Source organism: Bubalus kerabau, chromosome 4 (genome assembly GCF_029407905.1).
Source record: "Bubalus kerabau isolate K-KA32 ecotype Philippines breed swamp buffalo chromosome 4, PCC_UOA_SB_1v2, whole genome shotgun sequence".
NCBI lineage: Eukaryota > Metazoa > Chordata > Mammalia > Artiodactyla > Bovidae > Bubalus > Bubalus kerabau.
In genome coordinates, this window is record NC_073627.1 from 13,134,909 (window position 1) to 13,150,817 (window position 15,909).

General features: G+C 45.2%; 1 protein-coding gene across 1 annotated transcript in view; it reads right to left on the bottom strand.

The window, feature by feature from the left end:
- Window positions 1–15,909, bottom strand: part of NPLOC4 (NPL4 homolog, ubiquitin recognition factor) — a 49,821-nt gene that overhangs the window by 22,148 nt on the left and 11,764 nt on the right. Inside the window, exons 4-11 of the mRNA XM_055575360.1 lie at window positions 13,239–13,415; window positions 11,723–11,771; window positions 10,916–11,010; window positions 9,113–9,236; window positions 8,061–8,240; window positions 5,253–5,339; window positions 3,235–3,306; window positions 2,694–2,820 (exon numbers count right to left, since the gene is read on the bottom strand). Coding sequence (XP_055431335.1) covers window positions 2,694–2,820; window positions 3,235–3,306; window positions 5,253–5,339; window positions 8,061–8,240; window positions 9,113–9,236; window positions 10,916–11,010; window positions 11,723–11,771; window positions 13,239–13,415 — 911 coding nt within the window. The remainder of the gene's footprint in view (window positions 1–2,693; window positions 2,821–3,234; window positions 3,307–5,252; window positions 5,340–8,060; window positions 8,241–9,112; window positions 9,237–10,915; window positions 11,011–11,722; window positions 11,772–13,238; window positions 13,416–15,909) is intronic.

Sequence of the window (15,909 nt, forward strand, 5' to 3'; positions counted from 1 at the left end):
CAGTTCTTTGGGCTCATCAAATTAATTCCCCATTGAAACAGTAATTTAAGGGGTTAGGTTACCATGGGAGCCCATGGAAGCCTAAAACAACAGTGCTCACGAGAAGCAGTTCTGAAAATCTGTGGAGGTGACTTTTGTTTTTCTTAATGAAGTGGGGCAGGGTGGGGCGGGAGCTGCCAGTTTTAGCAGGCTAGAGTCAAGGTGCCGGACGCCCTGCTGTGTTCAAGCAAGTCCCTCACGACAAAGAACCGCTCCACATCACACCTGGCCTTGAAATGTCCTGTGCACACTCCTGTAGGCAAAACCCGTATTTGTGGAGACCTGGGATTAGAATCGACTGCATTTTATACACAACCACAGAAATAAACACTCATAGCTTTAACAGCGTACCATCTATGAACAGGATACCGTATGAGCTGAGGAAGGGCCCTGCCTGGCTCAGAGTTCTATGGAGGGCTGCTGGCTGAATGTCTAGGAACCATGTCACTGATGCCTACACAGGGCCCGCCCACAAGGCTGGCAGCCCTCCACAGTGCTGTCCTCAGCAAGCATCAATCCCCAAGCACTTGCTGGCTCATGGAGTGTACTGTCTTATTACACGTTCCTTCACTATTATTTTTCCTTAATGTTACAGTCATCCTACGACTCTGCCTTCTTTTTAGAATCAGGTGTGTAGGCTGGTACATTATCTATGAACTTTACTTTCTGGATAGTAAAGACGTGTCATAAATGTACTAAAGAGCAGGTATCAGGTCTGATAGGTTTGAGAACCACCAACCTAAATGCCTAGACCCAGAATCTCAGCCTAAATGCAGCGAGTGGGGGTTATGTGATGTAGGAAGTAGAAAGAGAATACTTTCCTCCCCTGTGTCAAACAGAAAGCTGGCTTGGCAAAATTCTGATAATGTACAACCTGTTTCTTCTCTGTTTTCCCCCTTGGCTCCTGCTGCCCTGAGTTTTCTCATCACAATAGGTTCCCTGCCCCATGAGGCCCTGGTAGAAGGACTCTATGCTACAGAATTAGTGCTTTCACTAATCCCTGTCCAAACTCCCATCCACTTCCTTAAGCACCTGACCCCATTAATTCACGTTAACATGTGAATGATGCTGCCATAGCCTCTTGTGCCCCAAAGTACATTCATTTCAAAGAGAAGGTGCCTGTCACTCTAAATGGATCGCAAATCAAATGGATCTTAAAAATTCAGACAGCATGAAAGATGTTTTCCTTCATGGTTCCCATGGCAGTGGTAACAGGCTCAACTGGGATTAATAGGGGATATAGTTACTTATGGAAAAGGAAATGGCAACCCACTCAAGGATTCTTGCCTGGAAAATTCCATGGCTAGAGGAGCCTGGCGGGCTAGTCCATGGGGTCATAAAGAGTTGGACATGACTGAGCACATATTTTTTAATATGCTTTAGGATGTTTGTAAACTGGGTTTTTAAATTAGAAGAAGTGTGGTAGCCATGAATGAACTGGATTATCACTTCTGTGATGGAAGAACTCAAGGCTTCACAGATCAAGGTTAGTGTTTAATAAACTGACCAAAGAGACTGTTTTTATGAGTTGGTTTTCCAAGTTTCAAATTCCTACTCCTTTTGAACCATATGGTCTTATACTTGGCTTTTTTCTAGGACAGCATCTCAAGTGTATTATAGAAGATTTGGTGGCACTTTTTTACAGGCCATAATCTTTTATTACTATGTATTCATGACGTATGGGCTTCCCTTGTGGTTCAGCTGGTAAAGATTCTGCCTGCAACATGGGAGACGTGGATTTGATTCCAGGGTTGGGAAGATGCCCTGGAGAAGGAAAGGCTACCCACTCCAGTATTCTGGCCTAGAGGATTCCATGGACTGTATAGCCCATGGGGTCACAAAGAGCTGCACACAACTGAGCAACTTTCATGACATATATGTAACATGTAATACAATAGACACAATATCACAAACACACTCATCACTCCCAATAAAAGCTTTATGGAAAAGATTTCTTAAAATTACACTTCCACTCATAAATAAACAAGTAACAGGAACAGTAAATTCCTTTTCTTTTACTTAACCAGAGTCATCCTTGGTTACTGGAAAGGGGCAAAGGCAGCCTAGAACTCAGATCCAGAACCAAGTGAACCTGGACTAAGGCTAAGAGAGTAGACCAGAGGAGGGCTACACCGAGGCCACGATTCTAGCATTAACAGTTTGGGGCGACGCTGAGTTCAGGATTTCTGCCATAAACCAGAAAGAAGAATTTCATGTCTCACAGGCCCATTCAGAAAATCTATTGTAACTACGTTAACAATACAGGGCTTTTCTGGTTGCTCACTAGTAAAGAATCCACCTTTCAACGCAGGAGACCGAAGTTTGATCCCTGGGTTGGGAAGATCCCCTGGAGAAGGAAATGGCAACCCACTCTAGTACTCTTGCCTGAGAAAACCCCATGGCAGAGGAGCCTGGTGGGGTCACAGGCCACAGGGTTGCAGAGAGTCAGACATGACTTGGTGACTAAACCAACTGGGCAGCAGAGCAGGCTAAACACAGACTTGACATGATTTAATCCTTTCTTTCCTGTATCCATTCAGGCCTGGTACCAGGGTGAGGCAAAAAAAAAAGTTCCTAAAAAAAAAATGCAAAGAGGAACAAAACCTATCGACAGGGTAGTAATGGTTATAATATAACTCTGCCTCCATTTATACCTGTAGCCACTGCAGTAACAAACTTGGATCCAAAATGTCCATCTGGAGATAGTCGACATATGTTGGGATGCTTATTTTGGAAGTCTCCTGCAGTGATACATTCTTCTGAACTCAGGAAATAGGTGTCCTAAGAAAAGAGAACCAGCATATCAAGTTCTACAGCATCTTGTCAAAATATGCTTCTATTTCTTCTTTAGAAAATAGTGAGAACTAAACTATGGCACGTCACAAACTACGGTGAAATGAGCACCTACACTTACTGTTACCAACCCCCCACAGAAAACCACTTGTAACCAGTAAGGCCAGAAGCACATGGCAATTCACCTCACGGGCTGACCTCTGAAAGGCAGGGCTTTATAAAGGTAAGGAGGGTTTTGATTTCCAACACAGAATGAACAGACTCAGCCTTAATTTACCAACAACAATGTGTTGAAAATAATGTGGTCTAAAAACAAGAAGCTGTGCTGAGATGCCCACGAGTGCAGCCCAGAGCTGGTCTGTAACAAGGTCCTGCCAAGCAAACATCCCCGCCCCACCTCACCTTATTTCGACTGTATCGAACTGTACCCTTCCGAGTATCTTCTGAGACAAGGTCTGTAAATATCCAGCCAACCTGCATAAGAGAGAAAAATACCTTCTGAGTCTCTCCCTGAAACAGATGATGAATGCCTTCTAGCTTCTGCCCAGAGAGGAGACTCCTGGGAGTCAGTCCTTGCTTTCTAGGTGAGTCAGCTCCTCAGCTAAGCCATTGTCCAAACCAGGGCTCTCAAACAGTACTCAGCTGACACTGGTTGTCCTCCCCCTGATGTTGCCAGGTGGAGATGAGGGCAAAGGAGCAAAGCTCATTTATGTGTTAGAAACTAAGACTCAGCACCATCTCTGGGCCCAGCACTGTGCTAGGTGCAGGGGACTCTGGGGTGGTCAAAACTAACAGAATATCAGTGAAAAGGGAACTGGCATTCTGGAGAGAAGGAGAAACAACGAGCAAGCAAATAAAGACAGTGACACTTCAGATGCTAGGGCTTTCTCCATAAGACAGGAGAACATACTCCCTAGAGAATGCATTTAGAATAAAAGTAAAAACACAACAGAGACTTCACCCAGCTACTCCTCTGAGCTCCAGTGCAGGGCTGAAGGAAGCATCTGAGGGTACAGGGATCTGAAACGCCAATCCCAGACCTCGGCACAGTCAGCCTTCCTGGCACGTCCTGCTGCAGCAACAGTGCCTGTCCATGTGCTCGGTGAGCCCTGGCCCTCCTGTGCCCATGAATCTCACAGCTGGTTACCCTTCCTGAACCAGAACCTGGCTGGGAAGTTAAAGAGCGATGATGGAATCCAGACACACACCCATTTCAGTCCTTCAAAGAAGTGACCTGGTGCCTGTGACCCTCTCCAGTACAACCCTGACATGAAACTCTTCAACTCCATCTCCTGCAGACATGACCAGCTAAATCAAGAGACTTTCGTTTTCTTTAAAAATGCCCAAATGAACAAAACCCCCAAGGAGGATGGCAATGGAGAAAATGAGACTTAAGGGATAAATGTAATTTAACCATTAAACAAAACAGAATCAAAATCAAGCTGAGATAAGGGCTAAGGAATTAGTGTTTGGAGAAAGGCATTTAAGTAATTTCAAGATCTTCTACTCTACCATGAACCAAACATTTATAACAAAAATGGGTTTAAAAAAAAACAACACTGATTTCTCTTTTCAACACGAGAAACTTTCAGAATTTAAACCAAAATATGCCCCTAAATCATGATATGGATCCTTTTTAGAAACAACAGTTTTTTTCTTAAAATGAAGTAGTAACTTTGCTCCATAGCATTCCTGGGTTATAAGGCTCATTTCCAGTCTTCCCCCATTTATCTGTACAGAGTCTATTTCTCCCTGTCTAAACTGATTAGGAAACAAACGATAAACCTTACATAGCGAATTTTTAAGATGTGTTCAAATTCACATTTCAACATTATCTATAAAAAGTCATCTTTACAGTTCCTAGGAACTCTACCAAAGATGTGAGATAAACTAGATAAACAGATTCAAAAAGAAAACCCTCTGTCTTCTAACTGCCCAGAAAACTAGCAAGGCTTATATGCTCAGATGCCTCAATTACAAACAGGAAGTTCAATGAGGACTGAAGAGGAACCACCAGAATCTCCAAGTGCAGGGGAGAGAAAATGATCAGTGCAGATAGACACGTGAAGGGAGAGCACACACCCAGAAGGATGTGCCTTAGCAGGCAGGTGGGACACAGAGCCTGGTGTCAGGTCCCTTGCAGCAGAAGTAGGGGTCTTGCTCCTGCGGCTTCTTTCCTTGCTCACTTTGAGGCAATCCGCAAGAAGTATGTCTGGTGGATTTACATGTAACAGTCCCTACACTGGCATCCTTTTTTAGGCACCCAATAAATACAAGTGAGGCTTCAAAACGTGCAGGGTCTGCATCTGACCTTGGGCAGCTGGGAGTTCAGTCCCGGATCAGGCCTGGCCATGCGCACACCCAGATGTCCCCAACACAGAGCCCAGATCCTCCCTCAAGGACAAAAATAGTCTCAGTACCTTCCTCAGGCCAAGTTTGGCAGCAATTTCATCAACCACCTCGGCCTTTGGGTCTTCAAGAAGCTCCAAGCTATTCTGTGTACCAATCTGTGAGGGTATTAAAGAGAAGGTGGATTTAGAGGAGGGATTCAGGAAAGCAGCAAGCAGCTCTGCTCCATTTCTGGTCGGCTGTCACAAAGGAGCACCAATCTCCCTTGCCAAACAGGAGATTTTTGCAGCAAAAAAGCTCAACCAGATCCATAAGCCAAGCCCCCCAGGCTCTTTCCTTCCAGGGCTCGGCTTTGCTTTTAATCAAGATTCAGAGAACATGAAAAGCCAATATTCAGGCTGGTTCATGTTAGCAGCTCCACATGAAACATGTGGTTGTTCAGGACTAGAGAAGGCTCACTACACCTTAAGGTTCCTTTGTTTGGAATAGAAGTTAGGTTCAAAACTCCCTTGGATAAATAGTTTAACTCCAGGTAAGCTTGGCTAGATTATGCAAGGTTAGAGTTACAAAGTACCATTCATTCCCAGAAAAAAACAGCCTTGGAAAACCTGCACACAACTTCTACAGGGACAGTGCTTAGTTTCACGGGCAAGGCAGAATAAGAAAGCACAGAAGATAAACACACTCTAAGCCAACAAAAGGGCACCTGAAATGGGTATCCTGTTGACTGGTGAGGACAGCGCTCAGCTCGGGGCAGTGGGGGGGCCTGGGCTGGCTCACATGCAACCTACACTGGCCACAGGACTCCACTTCTTGCAGTAGACAAAGCATGCTGACATCTTTAATCTGCACCAAAATGCAGCTCATAGGTTAAGCATCATACTGAGCAGAAGACACGGCTATGAAACAGGAAAGTGAAGGTAACTCCAAATGGAGTTATGCTAATTGGGTATATCCTTGTAAATTAGTCAAATCCTGGCAAAATAACAAAAGAACTTTATGTCGCTGGGTATGATCCATATGGAGGTGATTAATACATCCAGGGCACAGGTCAAAGCACAAACTCAGAACAAACCTAAGGATTTTTGTTTCATGACATGTGGCATCATGAGCTTCAACTTCTAATGAGCTAGAGGTTATTAGAGGTCAAATGTTTCAACCTCCAGGATCCCCAGTTTGGGAGCTCTGATGATGCTGTGAGTAGTTTCGACGCCAAAGGCTTCCGATTCCATTTTTTGTTCAATCGTACTCTTAACAGAACTGTAAAAATACTTCATGAAAGGACCCTCCTCAAAGCTGAACTGGAACCTCATGTGCTTCCAAAAGCAGATCCTGCTTACAGAGCACATCCAGCAGCTGAAGGGTTGGACAAGCAGCGTCTCTGGGTAAGCACCTACTGCCATCTTCCATCTCCTTACAAGTGAACCATCACAGAAGGCCTGGTCCAACACTTCCTCTGTGGCTCTCAATAGATAACAAGAATGTCAAGGGGGTAGATGACACACAATCTGTATAAATACACCCAGGGAAGAACTGGTATCTCTACAGGAGCCACACACCTGCACCGGCCACAAGCCCTGCAGTTCCAGACCCTGGTTTATTAAAAAAAAAAAAAGTGAACCAGTCATAGCAAGATCTCCAGAACACAGCACAAGGTGACACACATGTGTATGGCATGGTGCCCACCAGAGATAAAGGAGAAGACAGTAGTATCTATGTACCCACTTATACTAAAAAAAAAAAAAATCAAACTTTACAGATCTAAGCCAAAAATTGTTTAAAGTGAGGGATACCTGTAGGGGAGGGAGGAAATTAGATGAAGGGGAAGACGCTGTTTGTAGATCTCACTTTGCAAACATACAAATTTCTTTTCCAACATTTTTTAAAATAAAAAATTTCAGGCATACAACAAAGTTTAAAGAATCAGTAGTGAACACCTATACACCCACCACCTAATTCAGCCCAACATTTACTATGTTCCATTTGTTCCTCTGTTCATGCCTCAACGCATTGCATTTTTGTGTTTTTGCATCACAGTAACCTATAGAAACAAGACCCTCTCCTAACTATCTCAACACATCATAAACCAGGATGCAACACAGTTCCAGTCTTCACTTTTGTACTGAACTTATTATATATAATAAAGCAATATATTACATATATATATATTATACAACCATATAAAAGTTTTATATAATCGTACAACAAATTTAAATACATATATATAAAACCAATCCCTAAATACTGAAAATCAAATGAACATAAATGTTGGTTATAACCTGTTAGTGACATAATCATACAGAGAAGATCTTCCAGGCAACTTTAAACACAGAAACCAACTGCTGGTCCCTAGTGGGATATACCCTAGGGACCCTACCCTTCCACCTAAACGATTCTAAACTGTTTTCAGTCCTACACTGGTGGTAATCTTGATACTGTTATTAAGTTATATGTGTGGCATAAGATAAAGAACTAGAGTAATTTTGTGACTCTAATTTCATAATTCCTAGGATAGGTGATAGTAGGCATGAGCATAGGAGATAGGGAATCAGAAGACAGCAACTTTATGACACTTTGGGGGAACTGACAAAAGTGGAATAAGATGGCAGATTAGATCTATATTAAAGTTCAACTTACTTAAATTGCTCAATGCACTTATTATATAAGAACGCGTTCTTATTCTTTGGAAACATACACTGAAATATTTAGGGGCTATGCTCTTACTCTCCAAATGTTCTTTTTGAGTGCGTCTGAGTGTCTACAGACTGTGGCAAATGATGCAATAAGAAAAGAAACAAGCAATCTGAAAAAGGCATCCCATAGAGCCGTCAAAATAAAGCAACAGAGACCCACAGACTGTAAATCATGTTCACGTCTACCTGAGGAGGCTCATAAATTGCAGCTACTTCAGCCCTGATACCAAGAGGAATGTCTTTGTGCTCCGTGTACCGTCCATACAAGTACCCGAAGTGCTGGTTCCCTGTCTTCCTCCAGAAGTCAAGGAAGCGGTCAGCAACTGTATGATTCTCAAACATGATGTTGTCCACATGTCTGTATTTCTGTAGAGTTAACAATAGGTTAAATTCAAACAGTCAATAAAAAATAATTCTTTTAGCACAAACTGTTCACAAGTATCTTTTACCTTGCTTTTTAAACACACAGACTTTAAAAATGTGCTCTGCCCTTAAATCTACTTCAGATTTTAGCAGGTAGAAGGGGTAATGGTGGGATTCCTCAATAAATTAATTCAAATTTATCTCACTGGGGGACATCCCTAGCAGTCCAGTGGTTAAGACTCTGCACTTCCACTGCAGGGGGGAGTGTTCGATCCCACATGGGCTTTCACCTAAAATAAAGGTTTTCACATTTTCTAAGTCAAAAAAAGTTTTCAAAAAGAAATTAAGACAGAAAGAAAGAAAAAAGAGAACAAGAGTGATGGATGGAAGGAAGGCAAGAAAGAAAAGGAGAAAGGTTCTCAGTCAAGGAGGTCATGGAATTCTAAGCAGCTAAACACGGGCTGGCAGCGGCAAGGCAAAGAGGAGGCGAGCTATTCTTGGAGGGCTGGACGATAAGAGTGGAAAAGGCCAGAATAACCACACAAAATTTTCCCTGAGCTCCTTCTTGAGCCAAGGCTCCTTCCTGAGCCCAGTTCCCTTCTTAACCTGGCTTGGAAAGATGTCCTGAGCTGGTCCCAGGACAGTTCTGTTTATAGTTGAGCCATAGCCAACTTCCAGAGCCACAGTTTCTTAAAAGGCAAAGTCACAACCACTAAGCATTTCAAACAGTCACCAAGAAAATTTTGCCTCCATATAAGCCAACAAGACAGAAAACTGAAGGCTCTCCTCTATGCTTGAAGGAGTCAGAGATCTTTCCTTAGCCATGAACATAAATATACTGCTTTCTGCATCTAGATGGACAGACAATATCTCACCTGTCTGTTCAGCGTGATGGCACTTGGCTGGCACTTAGTACAGATGCCGTTAGGCCATGGAAGGTGTCCCTCACACCCTGATTTAATCTTGCAACTGATGTTCTCCAGGGCAACAAATTTCCCCCTGAACAAGAAAATGCAACTTAATTAAACATTACAATGGTGAAAAGTTTAGCAGGAGGCTGGAAATAAAATGTAAGATACCTTACACTTCCTGAATAGAGTTCTCAGGAGCTAAACACGTGGTAGCAACAGCAGGGAAAATGTGCTAAAATTTATTCTAATGGAGTTCTAGCTTTTGTCCCGTACACTTAACACTGTACAGGATTCAGAACTATTTCTGACAAAAATAGTTCATTTTCACTATCACTAACATCTATGAAGATTTTCAAGAGTACTGCTGAATATCTAGATTTAACCTATGCCTCTGAGAGAAAATGAAACTCTTTTTAAATTTCATCGGCTTAACAGAAATATTTACATAATGAGTCTAGTACTTAAGATTTCTGTACAGAATTCTTATCCATAGAAAAAATGTGATTAGGATACATAACAAAGATATCACCACTCTGTTTTTGGTCAGTGAGGATGTCCTGGGCCCCACTGTGGACTTGGGGGTGAGCCTGCACAAGCGCCTGCAACCTCCGTCACTTTCCTGTTCACAAACAGCCCAGTGATCAGCACTGTCCCTACAAGCCAGCGGCATCATGAAAATGATGGCACTTGGGAAGCAAGGGTTACCACCAAGGCTACGTGTTAACGACAGCGACAAGCGAGCCCTTGGCCTAGACTGACAAAAGGCCAGCAGACCTCAGCTCACTCGTGCTCTGGTCCAGACAGCTTCAGAGTTTACCCCACGGACAAAGCAAGAATAGGCTTCTGGTAGATTTTTTTCCCCCTGATCTAAGTTTTTTTTTTAAGTCATTTCAGGATGTCAGCAGGCTGTCAGAGAAAAACTACAAGCAGGCGAACATGACATTCTTCATGAAATGTTGCTGAGGTGGGTTCAACCACCATCTCCTCTCGCTGCACAGACAGGAATCATAAAATCCCAGTAAGAAGTCCGTTCCTTTTTGGTGAGGTGAACACATCAGCAGGATGGGGCTGCATGGCAAGGACTTGATGTAATTCAGAAGAAATCAAAGTGCTCTCAGCTTGCCACTGTCATAGCTGCTCTCTAAGAGCCAGCCGTGCCCACTGCCCACCTGCACCCTCCCTGCCTGCCTGGCCGAGCCTGCAGACAGCAATGCTGAGGCACCAGAGGCCAAGCCAGGGATAACACCCTACCTCGGCCTTACTATGGCTGTGAAGTTGAGATGCTAATGAGGCAGGCTCCAGGGCAAAGGGCTTACGGGGGCTGTGAAACAGGAGAGCCAAGAGGATTGGGGGGAGGTGGCTCAGGTTTTCCAAAGAGCAGAGGGAAGGTGGGCTCAGACTCCACAGACACAGGACTGGCCACTGTCATGCCTCATCTCATCCATCTTCGCAAACAACTAGCTGCCAGGACACCGCATACCCGAGAGAAGGTTGCCAAGGTACCCCCGGGCCTTCACAGCGGCCACCGCCAGCCTGGCCTCTGCCCTGCACTGCGGACTACAGCAGGTACCAGAGTCTCCACCCACCTGTTTCCTCTTCTAGAATCAGAATAAGATTCACAAATTCAAACAATGCATGCCCAGACTCTTATCTTTACTTTTCTCACTCATATGCCAAGGGGCTTTAAGCAACGTGTGCAAGTGACGAAAAATGAACTTCTGTGCCCCAAAGCCACAGGGGTGCCACCCCCACATTCAAGCTGCTTACTTGTCAGCCCCTCCAGTCAGCTTCCGGATGTAGGCGTGGAAGGACATGTGCTTCACGGGAGGCTCCAGGTGGTTTAGGTAGTCTTCATCAAACGGCTGCCAAAACACACAGTCAACAGAGTCACGCACCTGCGACCGGGGTTGCGGCCACAGCCTCCACCTGCCCAGCCCTGAGGCAGGTGGGCAGTAGGAGAACTGGTGCTGGGTCCTCACTATTGTTCCAGGTCAGAACCCAGTATTCTGTGTACCAGTTATCTTTAAAGATTAAAATGAATCTCTATTAAATATAAGATGATGTAAGTCAAGTAAATATCAAGTAAATTTTGCAAAAAAAAAAAAAAAAAAAAAGGCCAGAAGATGAAGCAAGAGGAGCCTCATGAAGAAAATCAGGTTGGCCTTCCTGCCATAAATTCAGTGTTAACCAGTCACAAGTCAGCATTATTATGGTAACTCTCAATCTCACCAGGACAAATCAGTAGAGACGTGAGATTCAGGGCAAAGTAAATCAAAACAATGATGAACACGAAAACCACCAGGCCCAGCTTTGTGTCAGGTTTTAAAAGGATTGTCCAGGGAACCCAGTGTAAATGCTGCCCCTTTATCACAGCAATACCCTGTCCCAGCTGTTCATAATCCACCCAGAAGGTCACTCCCATAAATAAAGGCTCATCCTCTCAGTGCAGCCTGTACTAGGGGGAATACGAGGCCCAGGGCAATAAATAGATAAGTTCTTTGAACCACTCCAACCCAGCCCAGGACTTAGAGGTGTGGAGACAGCTCTGGGAACTCACTCTGCATGGACTCTCACCTCGAGAGGAACGCAGTGCACGCACTTCCCCAGAGGCCCGTGCCGGCACCTAGAGCATAGGGAAGAGAAACGCACAGTGTCAGCACGTGCTCTTCTGCCTCCTTGCATGCTGATACTCACAATGCATGTCATACCTAATGAAATGCTGCCCCACCCACGTGAAATTATCTGAAATGGTACATGGTGAAGAGAGCTTCTAACAGTTTAATATTTTGGTCTGTATTAAAACTATTGACTTGTGCATCAAACCTGTTATTCCATGGATATTAACTGCTTAAAATGACACAAACTAAAAGCAAAAGTGAATGAATTTAAAGTCAATTTAAATAAAAATGTTTGGTAAAGACTAAGAAAGTTGGTATGTGGATGTGGCAAAAACCCTGAAAATGGTACATAAATAGCTCAAGTGTGGAAAACACCCACTCTGCGTGCGTATTTTGGAAAAAAGGATGAAAGGATCACTTGGCTCTGTGGGTTTCAGTCTGCACAGGGTAGGACAGTGGGGATGTGGGAGGCTGGCGAGGGTGCTGACAGGTGCAGTCACAGCACTGTCCACACGGGGTGAGAGTGCTCAGGTGCAGCAGGTTCTGTATTTCAGAGCAAAACCCGCCTGGATCTCCCAACAGGCAGGCTTTCCAGGTAATGCACATGGAGGCACATGAACTCTGAAAAAGATTTCTAATGAGGCCTCACAAACACTGATCAGAGTGGGAGCCACCCTGGGTCCCTGGGAGAAATGCAAATGGGGGTGGAGAGCTGACTGATGGCCACAGCCACAGAGTGGTTCGACGCCAACTGCATCTCAGCACTGTCTGGGGCCCTCTGATTGGAGACATACAAGTTCCTAATGCAGCATGCTGAATTCCAATATCTCAATGTCATGCCTGCAGAGTGATGCAGTTACACACTCCACTGCAGAGACAACTTTCACTCAGTTTTACATCAGAGTGTGAACTCAGATGTTTCTAACTAGTCTCCTTAAAAAGGACAGCCAAAAATCTGAAATAAACAAATGTACACAAGCATAAGCATTTTACACACTCCTCGGTGAAAAGTGAACATTCCGAAGGGAGCGGCACCTTTAGCAAATGAAACATTTCCAAGAAGAATGGAAAGAGCGCACTGAGTATGGAAGGCTGAGCATCGTCCACAAGAATTAAACCAGACAATGTGAAAGAGGACCTGTGCCGGCGGGTGCTGGGGTTCCACCCCCTCTACCCCGCCACACTTGCTTTAGCCCTCTCTGCACATGCATCCAGGTATTTCAGGGGCACACCACAGAGAGGACTTGGTTTAAGGCTCCTCCCTTCTTTCAAATCTCTTAGTTCTCACCACTTTAAAACTTTTAAAATACAAATGGAGCACAGAGATTCAAACAATGAGAAAAAGCTCACAGTTATAACTTAAGTGAGATCTAAGTTGAAAATAGATGGTCAAACTCGAAACTTACATTTCTTCATCAGGACACATGACAGACACTTCACTTGCCTGACCCTGTGGCCCCGAGGGCACTTACAGCTGTGGGTCGCGGCTCCGGTAGATCTTCCCATCCTGCCTGCTGAGGTACTGGTCAATCTCATCTTCCACCACGTTGGGAGCACCAAAGGCCTTCAACCCCTGAGGGGCCGACGTCTCCATCTCAGACGACGGTCCCGCAAGGTTCGAGGGAAACAGGAACAACAGATCTCCATGCCTGTTCAAACAACAAATGTTAAGTTGAGGCTGTCTTCCTTTCTCCACAACCTGAGCTGCACAGAAGATCAACTCACGCAAAAACCTCTGACGCCTGCAAACAGCCAACACCAACCACCCCAACGGCCTAGACAGCAAAGCTTCCAATTGTAAGAGAGTAGAGTGCTCCTTTCCTGTCTCCCCTGTGCCTGTTCACCTTATCAAGGTCAGCAGCAGGCTCTCTGGACAAAAACATAACTTCCTTACAATCAGACTGCAGGATCTATGCTGCACAGGCACAGACACACCTAGTTCCACACAGAAGACGCACAACCTCAGCAGACACTGGGGCAGCACAGCCTCTACCCTCCTCCTCCTCCTCTGTTTGGCACCCACTTCCCCTCATTCCTTCCTTGGCCCTCTCTTTAGCTCCCTCACTTACCTCCCTGGGGCATCTTCCTTCTACTTCTTTACATTCACACACGTGTCCATAACATGCATGTCACTAATGTACAACCCTGAGATGATTAGACACACACTTTCTATATTTGCTGTTCCCACACAATCCCTCCAAAGATGGTCTGCCTCTAGTCAATGTTCCGCGGTGAAGCCACCCTACAGTACGCTTTGCTGCTCCCCCATGACAGGCAAGGCTCTTGAGAGACCTGCCACTACCATGCCACCAAGAGATGGCACAGTCTCCCGGCTGCAGGGCAGATTTCCCAGAGAGAGTACATTAGACTTCAGGAGTTTATTTGTTCTTAAAGCTGCTGACATACTGCTTTCTACAAAGGCTGCCATGATTCACACTGCAAAGGGCAATATTTGGTTTTCGATCATTTTCGATATGAACAGCGTCCTTTCCCCATCAGACCCACTGCAGACTTTGGCAGAGCCTGACTGCCCACCTACCACCATGCCTGAGGCCAGTGAACAGTCCCACCTGGGAGCACTGCGGGTCCTGAGATAATCAGTCAACCAGTCTGGGAGGAAAAGCTGTAGCACCACCACTGGGTAAGTATTTCCTTGCTCTCAAGAGGCACGTGCAGAAAGCAAGACTGGAAGCACAGCCTGGAGCCTCCAACCAACAGAGAGAACAGGCGCCTCAGCCAGGATGGGGAGGCTGGGCTGCAGCTCTTCAACGGGTCTGCTCGGCCCTCTTTTTCCTCTCACAATTTAGGGTGATAAGACGGCCAACTTGTAATCAAAGATGTCTATGTCTAACAGCAAATGAGATATTCCTAAACATCCTCCAGGTTCAGGGTACTTGGCTCAACTATCCATCAGTTTTAACAAACACACTCTAAAAGGCATTGTGGAGCTCTAAAGAAGGGAACTCCCAAGGGTCCAAAAACCCAGGGCAGCTCAAACAAGACTAGTGAGGGAACTTATGGCCAGCTCACGAGGGGAACCTTGAAGTTGGCTTGTAATCGTTCTCTGGGAGACAGAGATGAGGAGGCCTCAAGCCTGCCTGCCCAAAGCAAGTTGCTGAGCCCAAAATGCCACACAGAGCCAGATGTCTGAAGATGTCTCAACAGCTGGGAAAAAACCTACCAGCTGACAACAGACCAAGGAGAAATCCTATCTGCCTCCATCCACTATGCTGTAGACAAAACTGTCTGCGAGTCTGAAACCAAAGGCCTGCTCTTGCAAGCATCCAGGGTACACTTAGGGATGCTATTTGGTTCAGGAAACCAAAGACAGAAATTAACTTGAGTGCTGAGCCCACAACGCCCCCTTGTGCTTACAGAAACAAATGCTTCTCAGTAAGTAAGTCACTCAGTTGTGCCCGACTCTGCGACCCCATGGACTGCAGCCCACCAGGCTCCTCTGTCCATGAGATTTTCCAGGCAAGGATACTGGAGTGGGTTGCCATTTCCTTCAGTAAGAAAGCCAATAACCCCAGATCCTTCAGGGCTCCCTAAGACCAAGTTTGGGCAAATATAAGCTCTCAAGAAAAGGTCACCAAATGTACAAGATAAACGAACCACCAGGACCAAGAGAGGGTGGGAAACAATCAACAGATTTAGATAGCCAAAGACTTCAGGTGTGGAATTCAAAACAAAGGATATATACTTATGAGTGAAACGTCAGCTGGAAATGGAATGAAGAATTGTGAGCAACAAGAGGCTATCTGCAATGACCAGGGGCTCCAAGAGTGGACAGAGGGGCCACAGACTTAGTAGCTCTTCCCAAATCCCCTGCTTAGAACAGGCTAGACAACACCAGCAATAGTGCAATAGGATCCTCACAAACCCTAAACACACTCAGGAGAGACAGACTCCAGACACCTCAGGACCTGAGAGGGAAGCACCAGGTGTGTGCCAGGCCAAGGCAGAACCCCAAGGAACCCAGCAGTCTTCACTGGCAGCCTGGGGGCCAGCGTGAGAGCAGAGCAGGAGCCGGGAAGAAGCCCCTGTGAGCATATGAGCGAACAGCCAGGGCTGAAAGAAATCAAATAGAAAAAAGTAAAAAATGTAATCACTGAAATAATACAGAGACTGAAGGAGAGGTAT